The sequence below is a fragment of the Symphodus melops genome, assembly GCF_947650265.1.
Source record: "Symphodus melops genome assembly, chromosome: 4".
NCBI classification, from domain to species: domain Eukaryota; kingdom Metazoa; phylum Chordata; class Actinopteri; order Labriformes; family Labridae; genus Symphodus; species Symphodus melops.
In genome coordinates, this window is record NC_136694.1 from 5,964,725 (window position 1) to 5,980,905 (window position 16,181).

Sequence of the window (16,181 nt, forward strand, 5' to 3'; positions counted from 1 at the left end):
AGACAATACAATGTATTAATCATAGTCTAGCTTATCGTTAACAACTGTATCAAGTGCCACGCGAAATCATGACAGTGAAACATGCACAGTTCCTTCCCCCGGACATTACTCACCCAAAAGAAATTTTAGATATAAGTGTAAACATGTATTGTGTTGATCTCTCAAATCCAGTTGTTACACACTTGTGAAAAAGATGTTTAAAGATGGAAAGATGGGTACTCAAATGGAAAGTAACTACACATATACTGTACAAGCGTCACAACTTGACACTCCGGAGAGTGATGATGCTTGCTGTAATCCATACAGTATACTTTAGCACACTCTGCTGGTAAAAGAGAACCGCAAGAGTAATACAGTGATTCCCGAATGAAATGCTTTTTGACTGATGAGCAGTTTATTAATCATTTCGGTATATATCTTCAATGAAAGAAGCCAATCCCAAAAGTCACTGTATGTGCTAATGTCTTCCAATGTTAATGACTGGCAGATTAGTTGGTTTATTACAAACATCACATCTTTATGAAGTAGAAATTAAAAGATTTTGAGAAAAATATGAAACACAAGAAAATGTCCTCTAAGCTGTTTGGATGACCAATATACAATATACTACTATTCTAAATAAGGTGAAGCACCTTTGTGTGAGCACTTGTTCCATTTCTTCATATCTGATCATAGTTGGCAGTGTGAAGTGAATAAAGTCTTCTGCCACAGATTTCACTGTTTGTAAGTCATCCTGCATGTCTCTGTCCTCAGAACTTCAGCCCGCGGAAGGCTGCCTCTGCTGCCCCTAAAGAAAATGGCTCCCCTGTGAGTATCTGTGCAGACACAATACATCAGTATGACAGCCTGTGCAGTGTGTGTGTGTGTGTGTGTGTGTGTGTACATTTTGCAGGCCTGACCTTTTTTCTTCTGTTTTTCTGAACAACAGTGACAGTGATGAATGTTTAAAAATCATATCTGGATTGTGAGTAATCTGTGAATGTGTGTATTTGATGTCGTCATATCAACTCAGTGGTTTGACTCTGAAGTTACAGGCCTTCCCCAATTCTTGGAACATCTCTGATACCTCTGAGTGCAAACATAGTTACTGTATGTGCAGATGTGTTTTTCACACCGAGAAATCTGATCATTTTAATGAATAAATGTCTCTTTGAATCCCTCTTCTTCTGCAAGGTAGACATGTTACTTGTTTATTTAATGTTCTGATGAATGATAAGTATTAGTTAAGAAAAGAATCTTCTCCTCACACTCTATGATTGGTTAATCCCACAATGCACCAATCCCACAGTTATCTCAGATTCAAGGTCTTTGTGTTTTGTCTCAGTATTTCATAAGAGGCCATCTATCCAGAAAACGGTGATAATCTGTTATGTACATTGATCAAACTGTTTAAAATATCAACGACATACATTCAGTTTTCAGTTGACCTTGAAACCCTCTACTTTATTACACTTTACGATAGATGATTCATGGAAATGTCTCCTTTTTAAAGCTCCTGTGAGGAGTTTTTAACTTGTTGTGAAACAGACTGTAATTACAACAATCTCTCTTTATGACCTTTAAAAGCCAAAAAGATCCCATGACTGAAAATTGTTTGTGTATTACAGGTAATGCTTGAAACTGCTGCTGCAGGGGTAAATTGTAACAATTCAAAACCAGACTCAGTTGCAGAGAAGTCCAGGACACAAAAAGCAATTTGAAAGCAGTAGGACATAAACAAGATAATCCAAACTCCAAAATCCAAATCCAAAGTCAGAAAAAACCAGGCAAGCAAACACTAGGAAAAAGTGGCTGGAAAGCATGAAATACAAGGAACACAATGGCAATCTGGCAGAGGGCTGGTGAAAACGCAGGGCATATATACAGGTCTGACTAATGGGAAAAGAGATACAGGTGTGTTGGGACAAAAGGCGGGAAACCGAACAAAGGCAGGAAGCCAGGCTAGAAATCATACAAAACATCAGTCAGCAAAATAAAACAGGAAGTCACAAAAAAAAGCAACATGTTGACAAACAGAATATCACATAAATGGCAGACAGAACGACTAACTGCATGAGGGCCTTTAAACAAATAGTAAGTGAAATGACTGTTAAAAGAAGACAAAATGAGATGAAACATGTACAGAACAAAGTCAGCAGAGACACACAAATTACCACTTTGTCCATGGGGCAAAAAAAATCTACAAAAAAGGAAAGTTTCATTACGGTGATATGGTGTCCTAATCATAGCTGTTTTTTTTTTAATTCATCAAGAGATTAATTAGGTTTTTGTCATGGAGTGGTTCTTGTTTCAATACGCTTATCATTCATCATTTAATAATGGTTTTCTTGTTTTAATTTGACATGCTGCTTAAGATATGAGGTGACCCCATATATAAGCCTGAAGCCAGGGCTCCTTTAATATGGGAGAAAAGGGATTCAAGTCGATGCCCATCAAAAAGAGCCTTAATGAATTCATATACTCTGGATAATAAAACACCAGAAATGTAGTTGTAGTGGTTCAACAATTCATAACACTATGGCATGATCCTTTCACAGCTCAGCTTAAAAAATGTTCCTCTTCCAAAGCACAGCTCACAATTTTCAAAATGATCTAACCGGAAGAAATCAGCGTTAATGGAAGAATTTTTTTCAAAAATGTACATCCCCAATGTTGTCAAAAATGGGACAGTGAAATTAGAAACTGAATCTTTTATCCTCATTGGCATTTACACAGGTCCTCTTCTATACAAACCTACATAACTTATGTCTGGAGTGACTCAATTTAAGGGGCCTTCATCTAACTCCTACACCCTCTCCCTCCACATTACCACTACATTTGCATTCTCGTATGGAGGGTTCACCACTTGGGGAGCATCCCAAACCATTTAGCTGGTATTAGGAGTATGTATGAAACCCTTAGCAGCAAGGTAGCAGAATTACTCTGTTGGAGTCCTTTGGCAGAAACTCTATGCAAATACGTTATATGTGAAATGTGTGTATTTATACAGACTCTATTTATATGTTTTTTATTGAAATGTTACCCTTCATTAGTGAAGAATATGATGGGTTTTTTTTTTTATAAAAACCTGTTTTTTTCTCCTCTACTTTCGAGTAAATGCCAGCTTCACACTGTGACTAAAATGCTGGGATACAAAGCTGTCATAATTCACAGTTAAGATAGATTATGCTTTTGAGTGGAAAGAGGGGGATTTGTCTTAAACCTTCAGCTATGTGGTCCCCTTTATTAAAATGTAAATACAGTCAGCTAATGTGACTACAAACTAAATAACTCAGCAGAGAATACTTGATCTAAATCTGTTTGTTTTTACAGGTCAGTTACTCTCAAGAAAACCTGATGCCTACATGAGTGATTTTTCCCAGTAGAAATCTTGAGGGGGAGGAGGCTCTCAGTCGGTGATGAATTTGTGTGACTCTTTTCTAATAAATGTGCTGCAGGTAAAACCGGGTACCCAGGAGAGGGAGTCGGTTGTGTCCCCGCTGACCATCACAGCGGAAAGTGTCACCACGGCAACCACGACTCAAGTAACCAAGGTAACGGCTTTTTTTAATTCCATGGCCACTAACGTCTGTATTTTATGGTACAATTTAAAGGTATTCCTTCACCTCTTTCCACATACATTTTGTTAATTCTTTTTTTCCATATAATGTAGCATCACAAAATAATACCCTACCAGAGGCTCCAGATTACTACCAGTGACTTACCTTTATTTTTCAAGTTATTTGAAATGTACCAAAACATTGTAATCTGTTCATTCCATTACATATGATATATTCAACGTTTTAAAGAATGTGTGTGATCGGAGTAAACTGTCTGATCCTTTAATAACTTGAGGTTTCTGAAAAAAAAAAAACATGTGAGAGACATTCGTTGAACACGTCAAGGATTAAAATACATTTCAGTCAGAACAGTATTCATTGTAGCAAGACATAGTTTGTGTTTGGCGCCTAAGCTTCGACCTCCTCACCCTGCCTGAACTCGCTCACATGTGTTGCCTCATTTATTAATTAATGGATGCAGTTATGAAAATGCAATTATAACTTTGAACGCCACTTTTTTGGGGCCAATGTTGAATATAAATTTGAACTGATGCGAGTGAGATGACGACTCATGAAACTTGTGTCTATGAATGTGTTTTGCAGACCGTGAAAGGAGGCTACTCAGAAACTAGAATCGAGAAGAGGATTATAATCACAGGAGATGATGATGTGGACCAACATCAGGTGCAAAGAAGTTTAAGTTAATAATGTGTCACCTGGACTATGTCCGATATAGTCCCATAAGTTAATATATATGTGCGTAAACCATATGTCGATGCTTCATCTTTCCAGGCCCTTGCCATGGCGATCCAAGAGGCCAAGCAGCAGCACCCCGACATGTTGGTGACAAAAGCTGTGGTTATCAGGGAAACAGAATCTCCTACTGAGGAGTTAAAGCAGAAAGCAGAGGTATGTGACTATGTGAATGACTACACTGTGTGAACATCAGTTACTTACAGGGCCAACTGGGTCAACATTGCTCTTGGCCCAGTGAGATTAGGGGATACCTGGGGTGTGAGCTTTCTGGTTAGAATGCCTTTTTTTTTACAACAACAACAAAGACATGAAACTAGGTAGCCATAAAGTGTTTTGCTTGAATTGTTGTATCACAAATTTTGAGTTTATAGGGCAAAAAAAATACATGAAAAATAGACTTTGTGTCCCTACCGTGTTTACATAAGCCCAATAATGACTTCTCTATCTTTTACCTTTGCCATTCTGGAGATTTTCCTTTCATGACATCACAAGTAACCCTTTCCATAGCTAGGTATTTTTTCTGCCTGTTGAATCTGGCTTTCCACTTTAAACAAAAGAATATGGTCAATGAAAGTCCGAACCACCCAAGCCCTTAAGCCCAGCTTCATTGCAAAACACAGAAACAGTCTGTTCTGAGTAAGGGCAGGAATAGAGGCGTTTGTAGGCATGCTTAAATACAGGATCAGAGTGGATTTGGGAGTTTAATGCGTGACCTTTAAGCAACACAATTATTGCAGGGACAATTCCATTTTAGATGTGAAAACAGTGAATTAAATAAGGCAAACAGTAGAAATTAAATGAGTTGATTTAATATCAAGCAGACAAAAATTCAAGGCAGAATTTAAGAATTCAAGGCAGCTTTTTTCAAGTTAAAGTTAAAACGATGTCCGATCGATCATTCCTGCCCCAGCTGACTGAGGAAGCCACAGGTGAAACGAGTTTGTGAATGAGTTTGTTTCTGCTCCTGCAACCACGCGCACCTCAGAACATAAAGGCTGTGCATAAGGTACCCCATTGAACATTTAAATACATCAATTCATCACCGATTATGTTTTCATCAATTTTGTCTCTGCTATCACATTTTTTGTGCTCACTTGCTTTGTCCCAATTCAGGTGTAGCATTCTTTGAAGGAGACAGCACATGAAGGGCCCAGCCTTTTCCATCCCACACAACATCTAAACTTCATCCGCCTGTTTGTTAAACATACTTTTAAAGTTGAAAAGCCACTTTTTTTACATTTGTATTCATAGTTATTTGACTGTTTTAAAAACAGTCACATACATTTAATACTCAGGGTGAAATGGCCTAATTCACGCCCCATGGTTTTAGTCCTAAGTGGATGCAAGTCTGACGTGTCAGTCCAGCCCGCAACCCCTAAAAAAGCAGAAGCACATGCCAGCCTGTTTCAATTGGTGCACAATTAATTGCTGGTCCACAAAGAATGCACCACATAGATTCTTCCTTAGCCAGGAAGAGAAAAAGTGTTTGTTGTCGGCATTTTAAAGAAGCCTTCAGAATGGGAAAGCCTTCGATGATTTACTGTGACAAAGTCGGTCCTCAAATTTCTCCTGCAAACGATGCACACCCTGTATTGAATCAAATGTCTCCGTCTCAAAATGCCCTTGTTTTATTGTGTGTGATGACACGTCTGTGTTTTGTTGTCTCTATGCAGTCCTGATTGGTCACTGTTGCTCCTGTGATGGAGGGCAGGAGAGAGAATCCCTCAGCTGCCCCGCTCCTGTCGCAGCCTCCCGTACACCACCATTGATGAGGACTCCCTAACCTTTTTTTTTTTTTGCGCTCCATCAAGCAGTCGACCTCCACTCCTGTCCCTTTAGACACACAAACTGACTCAGCCTCTGACCCATCACTGCACCCCGTCCTGTCCCGTCCCCTCACCATCTCCTCATGAAACAAGAAAAGACTACTAGTGGATGATTTATCACTTGGTTCAATCAAGTGGAGTGTTGCAGGATTGAAGGTTAAACCTGGTCACAGCTGTCACGATTTAAATTCACCTTGACTATTGTCTAAAACTTTGCACATTATTTCATATACTTTGGCTCCTTTTGACTGCATTTTCAACCCAAACCTCTTTCAACTTTCTGCTTTCTACAATGCCCCAAATATCTGTTTTGTGCTACTCTTGTAAAAGAAGAAGACATGAGAGTAGAGAAGAGTTGGTGAAAAGTATGCTGGTGGGTATTTGGGGATCTGGAGGTCGGTGCCACGTGGCAAGATGAAGCCTTTTGCTCGTTGTTGTCACCTCCTGGCTTTGCCACCTTCAGTATATAAACAGCTGTCTTATTAGCTTTTTACATTTTTATCTATAGAGGATCTAATTTATGTCCAGTGGTCGCTTGTTTATGAAATATGTATAATATCAGATGATTATAATCTGCATGATTCAATTACAAAATAGCTGAGGGAATGAAAAGAAAAATACACATTCGTAAGAAACTCTGACATGATGGGACAGAGCACCGAGAGGGAAACTGTAAACAAAAAACAACACTGGGCCAGTGGTGGGACACATTGTGATCTTGATGGACCTTGCTGATAAAGGACAGTCGTGCACTCCTCAATGAACAGCTGGAACCGCCAATTTGGTCCCAGTTTCTCTAACATATTCTCAACACTGTCCTCCCATGTTGCAAACATCATTCAATGTCTGCTTGTCATCGATATAAAGAAATGCTTGATACATGTTTTGGGCACAGTTAAAGCATTTTTAAAGACATTTTATTATAAATAATGTTTTATCTAAGACATTTCTGAAGTGTTAACATGTATTTTTTTTCCCCCTACTTTGTTTTTAATTCCTCCCATTATGAAACTGATCTTATGGGTTATTCTTGTGTTTTTGGACGTTTCAGTCTTCCATGTGGACACACATGCCAAAACCTCTGACAGAGAAGCTTATTATGCAGTTACATTATCAAAGAAAAATATCTCACAGATCCCTCCAGATGTTATGATGCAATGAGGAGAAAGGCCGTGAATTGCCGGGAAAACCGTTCCTGGTTTTGTTCAGCCTGAAATATCTGGTGGTCCGCTGTTCTCTCAAGATTTAACGTCTCAACAGCTCCCCTGTCAATCAAGTTGTCAGAAAGATCTCCATTCATTCCATCCACTTAGAGGGAGAGCTGAACAGCTAGTAAACAGATGTCTAATTAAATATCTGGCAAGCGGAGTAAGACATTAACTCATTTGGAGTTATCTCGCTATTATTTCAATTTGAGTCTGTATAGGTCTTTTAGCGCTAGTTGCTAATATTCATTGTTTTTTTGTTTTTTTCTCCAGGTAACGGCTAACTCTGTGTGCATATAAAAGTGTTCAATATATATAACCACATTAATAAGGTAGAAGTGGCCAGCATGCTACGCTACTTAAAGGGAATCAGGTTTTTTTTTTTAGTGTCATTTCTTTCATTTGCAGTATCAAAAAACATGGGTCACTGCAGATTTAAAAAAACGACATCAGAGAATGATTTAAAGAAAAAACAGATATGTGCATGCTCACCAACACTGCCTGAGAAGTTCAAAACCACAAGATTAACATGGGTACTTGTTTTTTTTTTTTCTTTTTTTGGATTTAATCTTAAATGATGGTGTATGAGTTTGTAATTGTATTTATAGGAGTGGTGAATGTGTGGCCTGTGTTTTTCCTTCCTGTTCCCCTCACAGACAACGCCGAGACTTATAGCACGACAATTGCAGCTGTCTGCCACAAAAACCTGTTGGCTGTAACATATATCTTGGATGACCTTTAATACTGTACTATGCATCACTTATCACACATAACAGTCCCTCTAATCAAGCCTGACCAATGTTACCCGTGTTGCTGTCATTGTGCTTCTGTTAACATAAGCAGTGAAGCACACTGCTCGTAAGATTTGCAATAAGCAGCCATTATTCTGTCTTCTATCCTCTAAAGGGAGAAAACTGTGAACTCTCATGCATAAAGATGTGTAACCAAAACCTATAACACAGAGTTAGTGATACTCAAAGAAGCTTTTCCAGCACTTGTGACCATGGCTTTGTCACCAATGTTGTCTTATCCTCTCATCCTGACCTGAAACTGTCAAACTGCTGTTAATGTGTCCGAGGAAACGAGATGGTATATTCTGCTTTGCTTTGTTTTATTTCACTGGTCATGAGACACTGGACTGTTGTAAAGAGTTGTGCTTGCAGCACATTAACTGTAAACTGCTGGAATAAAAAGTCTGCCTCCACTGTATTGGTCAGACAGCTGATGGAAGAGAAACGGCTGTAGGCATCAGGAGAGAAGATGTGCATTGTGGGCGAAGTGGTGAGTTGAAGGGTGGAGAGCTTGTATTTATATCTGAATATCCAGAGAGCTGTGTAAACCATGTAGAAAACATGACAAGAACACAGACACAGACACACACACACACACACACACACACACACACACACACACACACACACACACACACACACACACAGTGCTTCTGGGTTAATGCTGTGAAGTAAGATTGGAAGGACACCTGTGCAGAAATGTCTGCTGAATGGGTGGCTTTATGTGTTTATTGAAGCATGAGCCACAGTTATCAGTGGTCAGCTGAGAGTGTTGTTCATCACTACCAGGACGCAGGTGTAGAAACAACCTCTTCTGTCTGCTCAAGGTGAGCACGAACTGTCATTAACGTGAAGTACTGTCTTGTATAGATTGTGACTTTGAGATTAGTGACAAAAAAGTCTCTCTAAAACAGAACTTTTTGTTTGCAAAAAGTAATCACGTACTGACCCACTAAAGGTAGAAAAAACCAACACAGTTCAGATTGTGGATATATGTCTTTGTTTTGTTTTTTTCTGTGAAGAGCATTAAATGACTCTGCTGTTAGCCTCCACCTTCAATTCTCCACTGCCTTTTGCTCTACATTCCCCTCGTGCTTGGTGGTGTGTATTTGCTGTATTTGCATTCAGTCTAAATGGAAAACATACATGCATAAATAAATGTCTCAGTATGATTCAAACACTGTCTCTGGTTGAGCTGTAGTATGTCAAACATTGACTGGACAAGATACTGGACCCCAACTATTTATCCCTAAAGTTTTCAAATGTATGTGTGCATATTATCAGATGACTTTCACGGATTAATAATTCATAACATGTAATAAATGATAATAGATAATAAATGTGTTTTCTATATAATTTCTGTATGGAATTGTCATTGCAGTTAAACACAAATAATGTTTTCAGCCATGACATCAGTGCAGACTCAAAGTGACTATGTGGGCTTAGTGCCATCTAGTGTTCATCTGCAACCAGCACACTTTATACAGACAGCATACACATAATAAGTACCATGATGATCTTGGCGGCCGGTCGTTTGTCGGTCGACTGTCGGTGAGCACATAAAGGGAAAACATATATTTTTAGCATACATGTTAGAAGACTAATCTGCAAAACTTTCAGAACACTTGTTTCTTTAAATGACTCTTTCAGTTAACTCATCATTTAGAGTACTGCTAACAGTTGACTGCTAGGCTTTGAAAACGTCTCATTTTAGTGTTTAATACCTCTTAAGGGCCTTTAAAAATTATCCATGTCACACAGAACAAACACTGGATTTGTTTTAAGAGATTACTTATTTTTAACAAATGCCAACATTTAAAATATAGGATTTATTGAGATAAAAAAAATTGAGATCTTTGTGCAGCTTTTCAAGTCTAATGATGCAATGCAATGCTTCGTCAGCGGTGTATACACGTGTATAAGTGAGATTAGTTACTTCTGATGACCCCTTTACATGGAATCCTTCACTATCAGAGTTTAAATAGGTGAGAAAGGCTCTGTGTGACCTGCAGTGTTGAAGCGCTTTGAGTAGTCAGAAGACTGTGTTTTCTTACCACATAGAGTACTTAATCCTTCAAGTATACTCTAATGAAATAATGGCAATCATTAGGTCCACTTAACTGTAAAATCTAGACTTTTTATGCCATTCAATTTCTTCATAGTCAAGGAAAACGTTCAAGTGGAACTACCCCTGTATGTAGATCATTTGTGTTGACATATGTTTCAACAGAACTTGATGAGGGTCTGGTTCTATAAATTAATAATATTTATTAACACAGTATAAACAACAAATAGCAACAGAGGAAACCCTCATGTAAGGGTGTATATGAACAGGAGACCAGCAGTACATTTCAGAGGGGCTGACTGAGACAGAAGCAAAGACAAGGGGGCTGATCATGGTTCAGATTTCATGGTACACATACAATAGGCCTATACACAAACCTGTCAGATGCGTGGACCTCGCATGTTCCTATAAAGCCATTCAGTCCGTTTGCAGATAGCCAAAAAAGAGAAGACTCACAGTCATGCTGCGCAACAGTTAGCTACAGTATGAAACAGAGTCATTACATAAAAACAAAGTAAATAATCTCTTTAGAAAGGTTCTTTTATATAAATGATTTGAAGTGTACAAAACTGTATTTTACACATTTCTTGATGCATTTCTTGCATCGAAGCAAGACCCAGTAGCCTACAGTACACCTCCCTTCAAAGTACAAACTACTTCACTGGATTACAAGCTACATACAGAATGCACTGTACTTCTGTAGCACAGCACGCCCACATGGCATTAAGAGACAATGGGAAAGGAAAAGATCAGCAGCATTGTCTTTTCGTAGGAATACACACCTATAAAAATGCACCAGGCCCTCATATATTGCCAAAATCCCATGCAAAACAGCAGAACGCCATCCAAACTAATCAGTGACCCAGCCACATATAGCATGTATCAACACAGCAGCATGTAAACATCCGCGGCTGCTTCATTGTTCTATGTTCCTAATGTTCTTGATATACACATGATAAGTTAAGGCTCTTTAAGGACCTGAGGAATTTGAACATATGATGAGGCACACAGAAGGCAAAGAATAGCTCTAAAACACAGGGCTGACTGAAAGAAGAGGAGCATGAGGCAGCCACGAGGGTCCGCTCACCAAAGCAGTCCTATGAAAAGTTAGAGGAACCCAGGGGAGGGGCTCTCCAGTAGAGCATGGTGCTGTCTGTCTGGTAACAAGCTCACATGGATGGCTTTTAGGACTCTGACTTTCGGGAAGTTCTTGATCCCCTTCTACAAGAAGACTGGGAACAAAATGTTGACGTGCTAAAACGCTCTTTCGTTTTTTCCATGCTATCTGACGGAAACAGATTTTTTTGGTAGCAATATGCATTCAATCTGTCCTTACTGGCCCTGGAGCACTCCCTTTTGAGTGCACTTCTATTGTCACTGACAGTCCTCGTTATTTGCAAAATTTAAATCTGGAGCTCAGCAGAAGCTAATATGAGTCTTAAGTATTCCCCAGTTAGCAAATTCAAGCTTTTAGTGCGCTGTTTGTAATCCTAATAACAACCTCATGTGACATATGAGCACTAGGAAGTATCACATTTAAAAAGCTCATAATATCAACATGCCATGTGTGTAATTTCATGGCAAAATTAGCTAGTATACAGCAACAAATCAATGTTAGCCTAAAGCTAATTCCTAAAGCTTTGCACTGAACACTGCCTGGATTTTGTCCCATATCCTACAGAGTGCAGACATGTTTCAAAGGGCCAGTATGGACAGTAGAAATGATTACAAGAATATACACGCAGAAATGGTATGTGAGTATTGCATTTAGATAAATTTGACATTAATCTGAACCTTTGCTTTATGCAGTTAGCCAGTAAACATGATTTTCTTTAAGAGGAAACCCCCCCAATTGTTCCCCCTCATTCTTGCAGAGCGAACACTGAAGAAATTTCATCTTGTCCATTTTGAATTCACTTTCAACAGACAACTTTCTTGAGAAAGTGCTGTCTGGAGAGACGTAATTTGAAATGTTTATCCCTTCTTCACTAACAGTACTTGTATATGACCAATATCAACAAACACCAACATGTTAATGCAGATTGAAATATTGCTGATACATAAATGCAGAGTTGTAGGATACTGTATAAGCCTATTAGAACACTTACTTCATAAAATAAGCAATGATGGTGTCTTACAACCAAAGTTACATGTAGATGTTTTCGAAGACAAAAGGTGCATTGTCCAATCAGATTCCTAAACTCCAGACCGGAATAAGTAGTGATGTAATTTGCCACACACTTAATTGTTCTCACCCCAGAAAGCCCAGACCAACATCAAAATAATTATGAAAAAAAATCTATAAAAGCTCAACATGTCATACAAAAAGATGCATTTAAGACTTTTTCTTTTCTTTTTTTTTTTTCTTATGAAAGCTGCTTTGGTAACAACATAGTCGCGACATCAGTCATTCCCCTTTTCTTAACATGGGTGCTGAATGGGAGTCCTTTCCTGTCATGTCGATGGTGTTTTTTTTTTTTTTTTTTTCATTTTCCTTCAGCATCTTCCTTCTGCCTCTAAAATCTAAATGAATGGATCTAGTCACACCAGAGTGGGCTGTGTTTGCATTCCTCCGTTGAGCTGTCTGCACATCAGATACAACGTCTGCTGGAAGCTGTTTGTCATAAAGATGTCCGTGCTGTGAAAGACAGTGCTATTGTACTGAGTGCTGATAGAGTTGAGACCTTGGATGCAGAGCCGACTGCGTTGGGGCCTGAAAGGAATTGAAAAGAAACAAGGCTGTTAGTTGGTTTGCTATTGAACAAAAAAAAAAGACTTTTGGCATGTCATTTCTTCAGTGGAGCCTAGTTTGGTACTTACCAGCTGAAATCACTTAATTCCAAAATGCTCAAAAGTTATATTTTTAGCAGCACAAAGAGACATGGAAGGTACTCTTCCATAAAATAGCTCATTTTAACATGCAATGCTATTTTTAAGGTTCAAGTATTGGCAAAAAGTACATGCAAGTCTCATGTAGCATATTATTATCCAGATCTCTGTTTCTTTAGATACTATTATATCTAATCTGTTCTGGCAAAACCCTCGCAGGGGAGAGGATTATTCAACTGAGTGACAGAGGAGGCACTTACTAGCTTTCCACTGACCTGGTATCCCCGGGATGGTGATCTGCCTGCTACTGCTGCCTTCTCCTCCCTCTCCAAACGGCTTTATCTGTACAATATAATCCTCATCAGTGGGCAGAGCTAGCTCTACAGAGGTTGTGTTGGTTTCCATGACGTTGGGGCGGCTGTGCCGATTCTTCTTGTACAGCACCTGAGGAAATACGTCAAATAAGTCAAATCAAAAGTCATCTTCAGACACCAGGGCAACAAACAACATTTTTTGAACACCAAGCAACTGGGTGCTTACTTTGTAACCAGTGACCTCTGACTCATTCTCCAGGGCCCTGACCTGTTCCCAGTTCAAAATAATCTTGGAGTTTGATGTGTTCCATGTCACTTTGACTGGCGGCTGACTGGGAGCTGAGTGTAGAAAAATAACATTATTCGACTCGAGGAAAAGCTGAACAGTTGCAGAGCGACAGGCAGTAATCCCTCGCAGTGATACTTACGTGGTTTTTTGGTGGTGACGTTGACAGTGGTACTGGGAGGCCCACCCCCAGCAGTGTTATACGCCCTCACTGAGATGTAATATGTGGTACTGCCTTTCAACCCACGGATAATAGTAGACGTTTGATTTCCTATGGTTCTTTGCACACTGGCCGTGTCTTCCTTTTCACTTCTACTCCAGTACCTTAGCTGAAAAGCAACGAGGCAGAACAACAGATGTGAGCGAAGAAAACAGGACAGACACCTTAAAAGCTTTCTGTCAATGAATTGCAAACAAGAAACAGGGACGTGTGCACTCAAATGGATAGAACATTTAAACAGGTCTAAATCAAACTTAAGCAGCATGTCACCTCGTATTGCCTTTTGCTCGGTGTGATTCACATACCTCGGATTTGTGTAGCAGACGTGTCCTGGTTTAAGTTATGTGGTAAAAATTGAGGTCAAATATGCAATGGAAAAAAAGACGGAAAAGAAGAATCTGGAAAATCCCCTGACATCCACTTTCACTGATAACAGATTTTCTTTGTCACCCCGCCTGTCAGGGCTGAAATAGCTGGCACGCTTGACAGCACAAATATAATTTGTCTTTCCTCACAGGAATGGTTTGCTCAGGCCTTGCTCCTCTGTTGACTTTGAGTGGTCAACAATTTATTATTCAGGCACTTTGTGCATGAAAACGCTGCCTTTATTTACATCTTGGGTTTCAATAATGAGCAGAATTAAGATGACAAGAGGTAACTGTGCCAAAAACCAGTGCCTGAAACTGCTTTGTTGTGTGGATTAGAAGCTAAACGTCTTATCCCTTAGAGTATTGCATCAGTACGCTAATCAGAGTTGGTTACAGTACTTAGGTTAACATCAAGAGAAACATGACTAAACCCACAGCATGGGACTATGCAGGACCATTATGCATGCAGAAAGCTTTTGTGTCTTAGGGCATCAAGGTGCATGAGCCTGAAATGCTCATCAATAATGGAAGAGAACAAGATTCAACAGCTTTAGTTGCCCTGTGTTTTGTGCAAGGATGCACACACAAACACACATTTGCATACAAATTAAGCACTAAAAAACAAGGTATTTCAGTCAAGCTCACCTCATATCCCAACACTCTTTTCTTGCTGGCATTCCAAGGCAGAGCTTTCCAAGAAACTTCAATCTCTGATGCAGAGAGGCTCTTTGCACGGACCCTGGTGGGCGCTCGGCCAGGCTCTGGAATTAAAGCATAAAGACTCTAAATGATTTTAGAAACACTGAGCTTTGATGACCCCTCTAGGAGGGAATACGAAAACAGTTTCAAAGCCATTACTTTCATCTGAACAACAGAGGGAAAGAAGTATGAGGAAGACATCTGCAAGGGCTGATAGGAGGAACGCTGGCAGCACGATATCGACTGCTGCTGTTTAAAACCTGAGTAGATCTTTTCATGTGGTGTATATGTGAATGTTTAGTGGCATAGCAAATAAAGCTACTCTATACAATGTGTGTCACACAATCATGCCTACCTTCCTCAGCAGAGTAGATAGTGGTCACGGATCCAAATGGCCCTTCCCCCTCATTGTTGTAAACCCCAACCTTCACATGGAAAGGTGAGAAAGGTTGGATGCTTTCATTTTTAAAGACGTATCTGGATGTTTCAGCAGAAGGGACAGCCGCCTGCATCCACCCTGTGGCGCCATGGGGTCGAAAAGCCACAACATAGCCAAACCCTGCTCCATTCTGCAGCTCCTCTGGAACAGGCTGCAAGGAAAAAAAACACTTACACTAAATAACCGTTTGCATGTATTTTCAATTAACTGCTTCGCTTATTAATTCACTTTATAAAACATCACATTACATTTTAGTACATAATTTTTTGAAAACAAATGATTTAACAACAAGACCATTGATGTTGTTTTTCAATTTCTGAGTCATGCAGAGCATCGGCATGACGTCTAATATATAGAAGAGCTATAACTCCACACATCCATTACACAGTACAGTGCACTCTGCAGGAAACCATACCAGTGACTGTTGTCCAGATAACATGTCTCAAACAGTTAAAACTGCACACTTCATTTCAGTTTATAAAACCACTCACTTCAATCAAAACACTTTTTTTGAAGAGGTGTGGTCTAGTTGAACTTTGGGTCAGCTGGGTATTTAAAGAAACATGAGAATCATAAAAAGAAACTCATGAGTATTGTAAAGGGTCCCGATGCTTGTTATGAATTGCTTTGCAAATAGAGATTGATTGATTAAATGGAATCAATCACTCACTTAAACATGGCTCTCAAGCTCATTTTGTCCCCTAGTCATTTTTATGGCTTGTTTTGATTTTTGTTTCATCATTTAAATTGAACAAACCAATATTTTCTTAAACATCTTAATCAGTTATTGTTGTTCGTAGCAATAATTAATAGAAATGTTTTTTTTTCAAATAAACACCAACAC

General features: G+C 39.2%; 2 protein-coding genes across 13 annotated transcripts in view; one reads left to right on the forward strand and one right to left on the reverse strand.

Moving 5' to 3' along the window:
* LOC306822436 (band 4.1-like protein 1) overlaps window positions 1–6,715 on the forward strand; it is a 90,155-nt gene extending 83,440 nt beyond the window's left edge. For all 9 annotated transcript variants that reach the window (XM_079341478.1, XM_079341473.1, XM_079341479.1 and 6 more), the window contains 5 exons: window positions 754–807; window positions 3,438–3,533; window positions 4,143–4,223; window positions 4,332–4,448; window positions 5,969–6,715. In XM_079341478.1, the coding sequence (XP_079197604.1) occupies window positions 754–807; window positions 3,438–3,533; window positions 4,143–4,223; window positions 4,332–4,448; window positions 5,969–5,974 (354 nt within the window). In that variant the 3' untranslated portion in view covers window positions 5,975–6,715. The remainder of the gene's footprint in view (window positions 1–753; window positions 808–3,437; window positions 3,534–4,142; window positions 4,224–4,331; window positions 4,449–5,968) is intronic.
* Window positions 6,716–10,395: 3,680 nt separating this feature from the next.
* LOC306822440 (contactin-4-like) overlaps window positions 10,396–16,181 on the reverse strand; it is a 166,711-nt gene continuing 160,925 nt past the window's right edge. For 2 of the 4 annotated variants that reach the window (XM_079341490.1, XM_079341489.1), the window contains exons 18-23: window positions 15,254–15,488; window positions 14,845–14,960; window positions 13,754–13,940; window positions 13,552–13,664; window positions 13,287–13,455; window positions 10,396–12,895 (exon numbers count right to left, since the gene is read on the reverse strand). In XM_079341490.1, coding sequence (XP_079197616.1) covers window positions 12,804–12,895; window positions 13,287–13,455; window positions 13,552–13,664; window positions 13,754–13,940; window positions 14,845–14,960; window positions 15,254–15,488 — 912 coding nt within the window. In that variant the 3' untranslated portion in view covers window positions 10,396–12,803. Of the gene's footprint in view, window positions 12,896–13,271; window positions 13,456–13,551; window positions 13,665–13,753; window positions 13,941–14,844; window positions 14,961–15,253; window positions 15,489–16,181 lie in introns of all 4 variants that reach the window. The other 2 variants (XM_079341488.1, XM_079341487.1) reach the window with 1 other exon arrangement.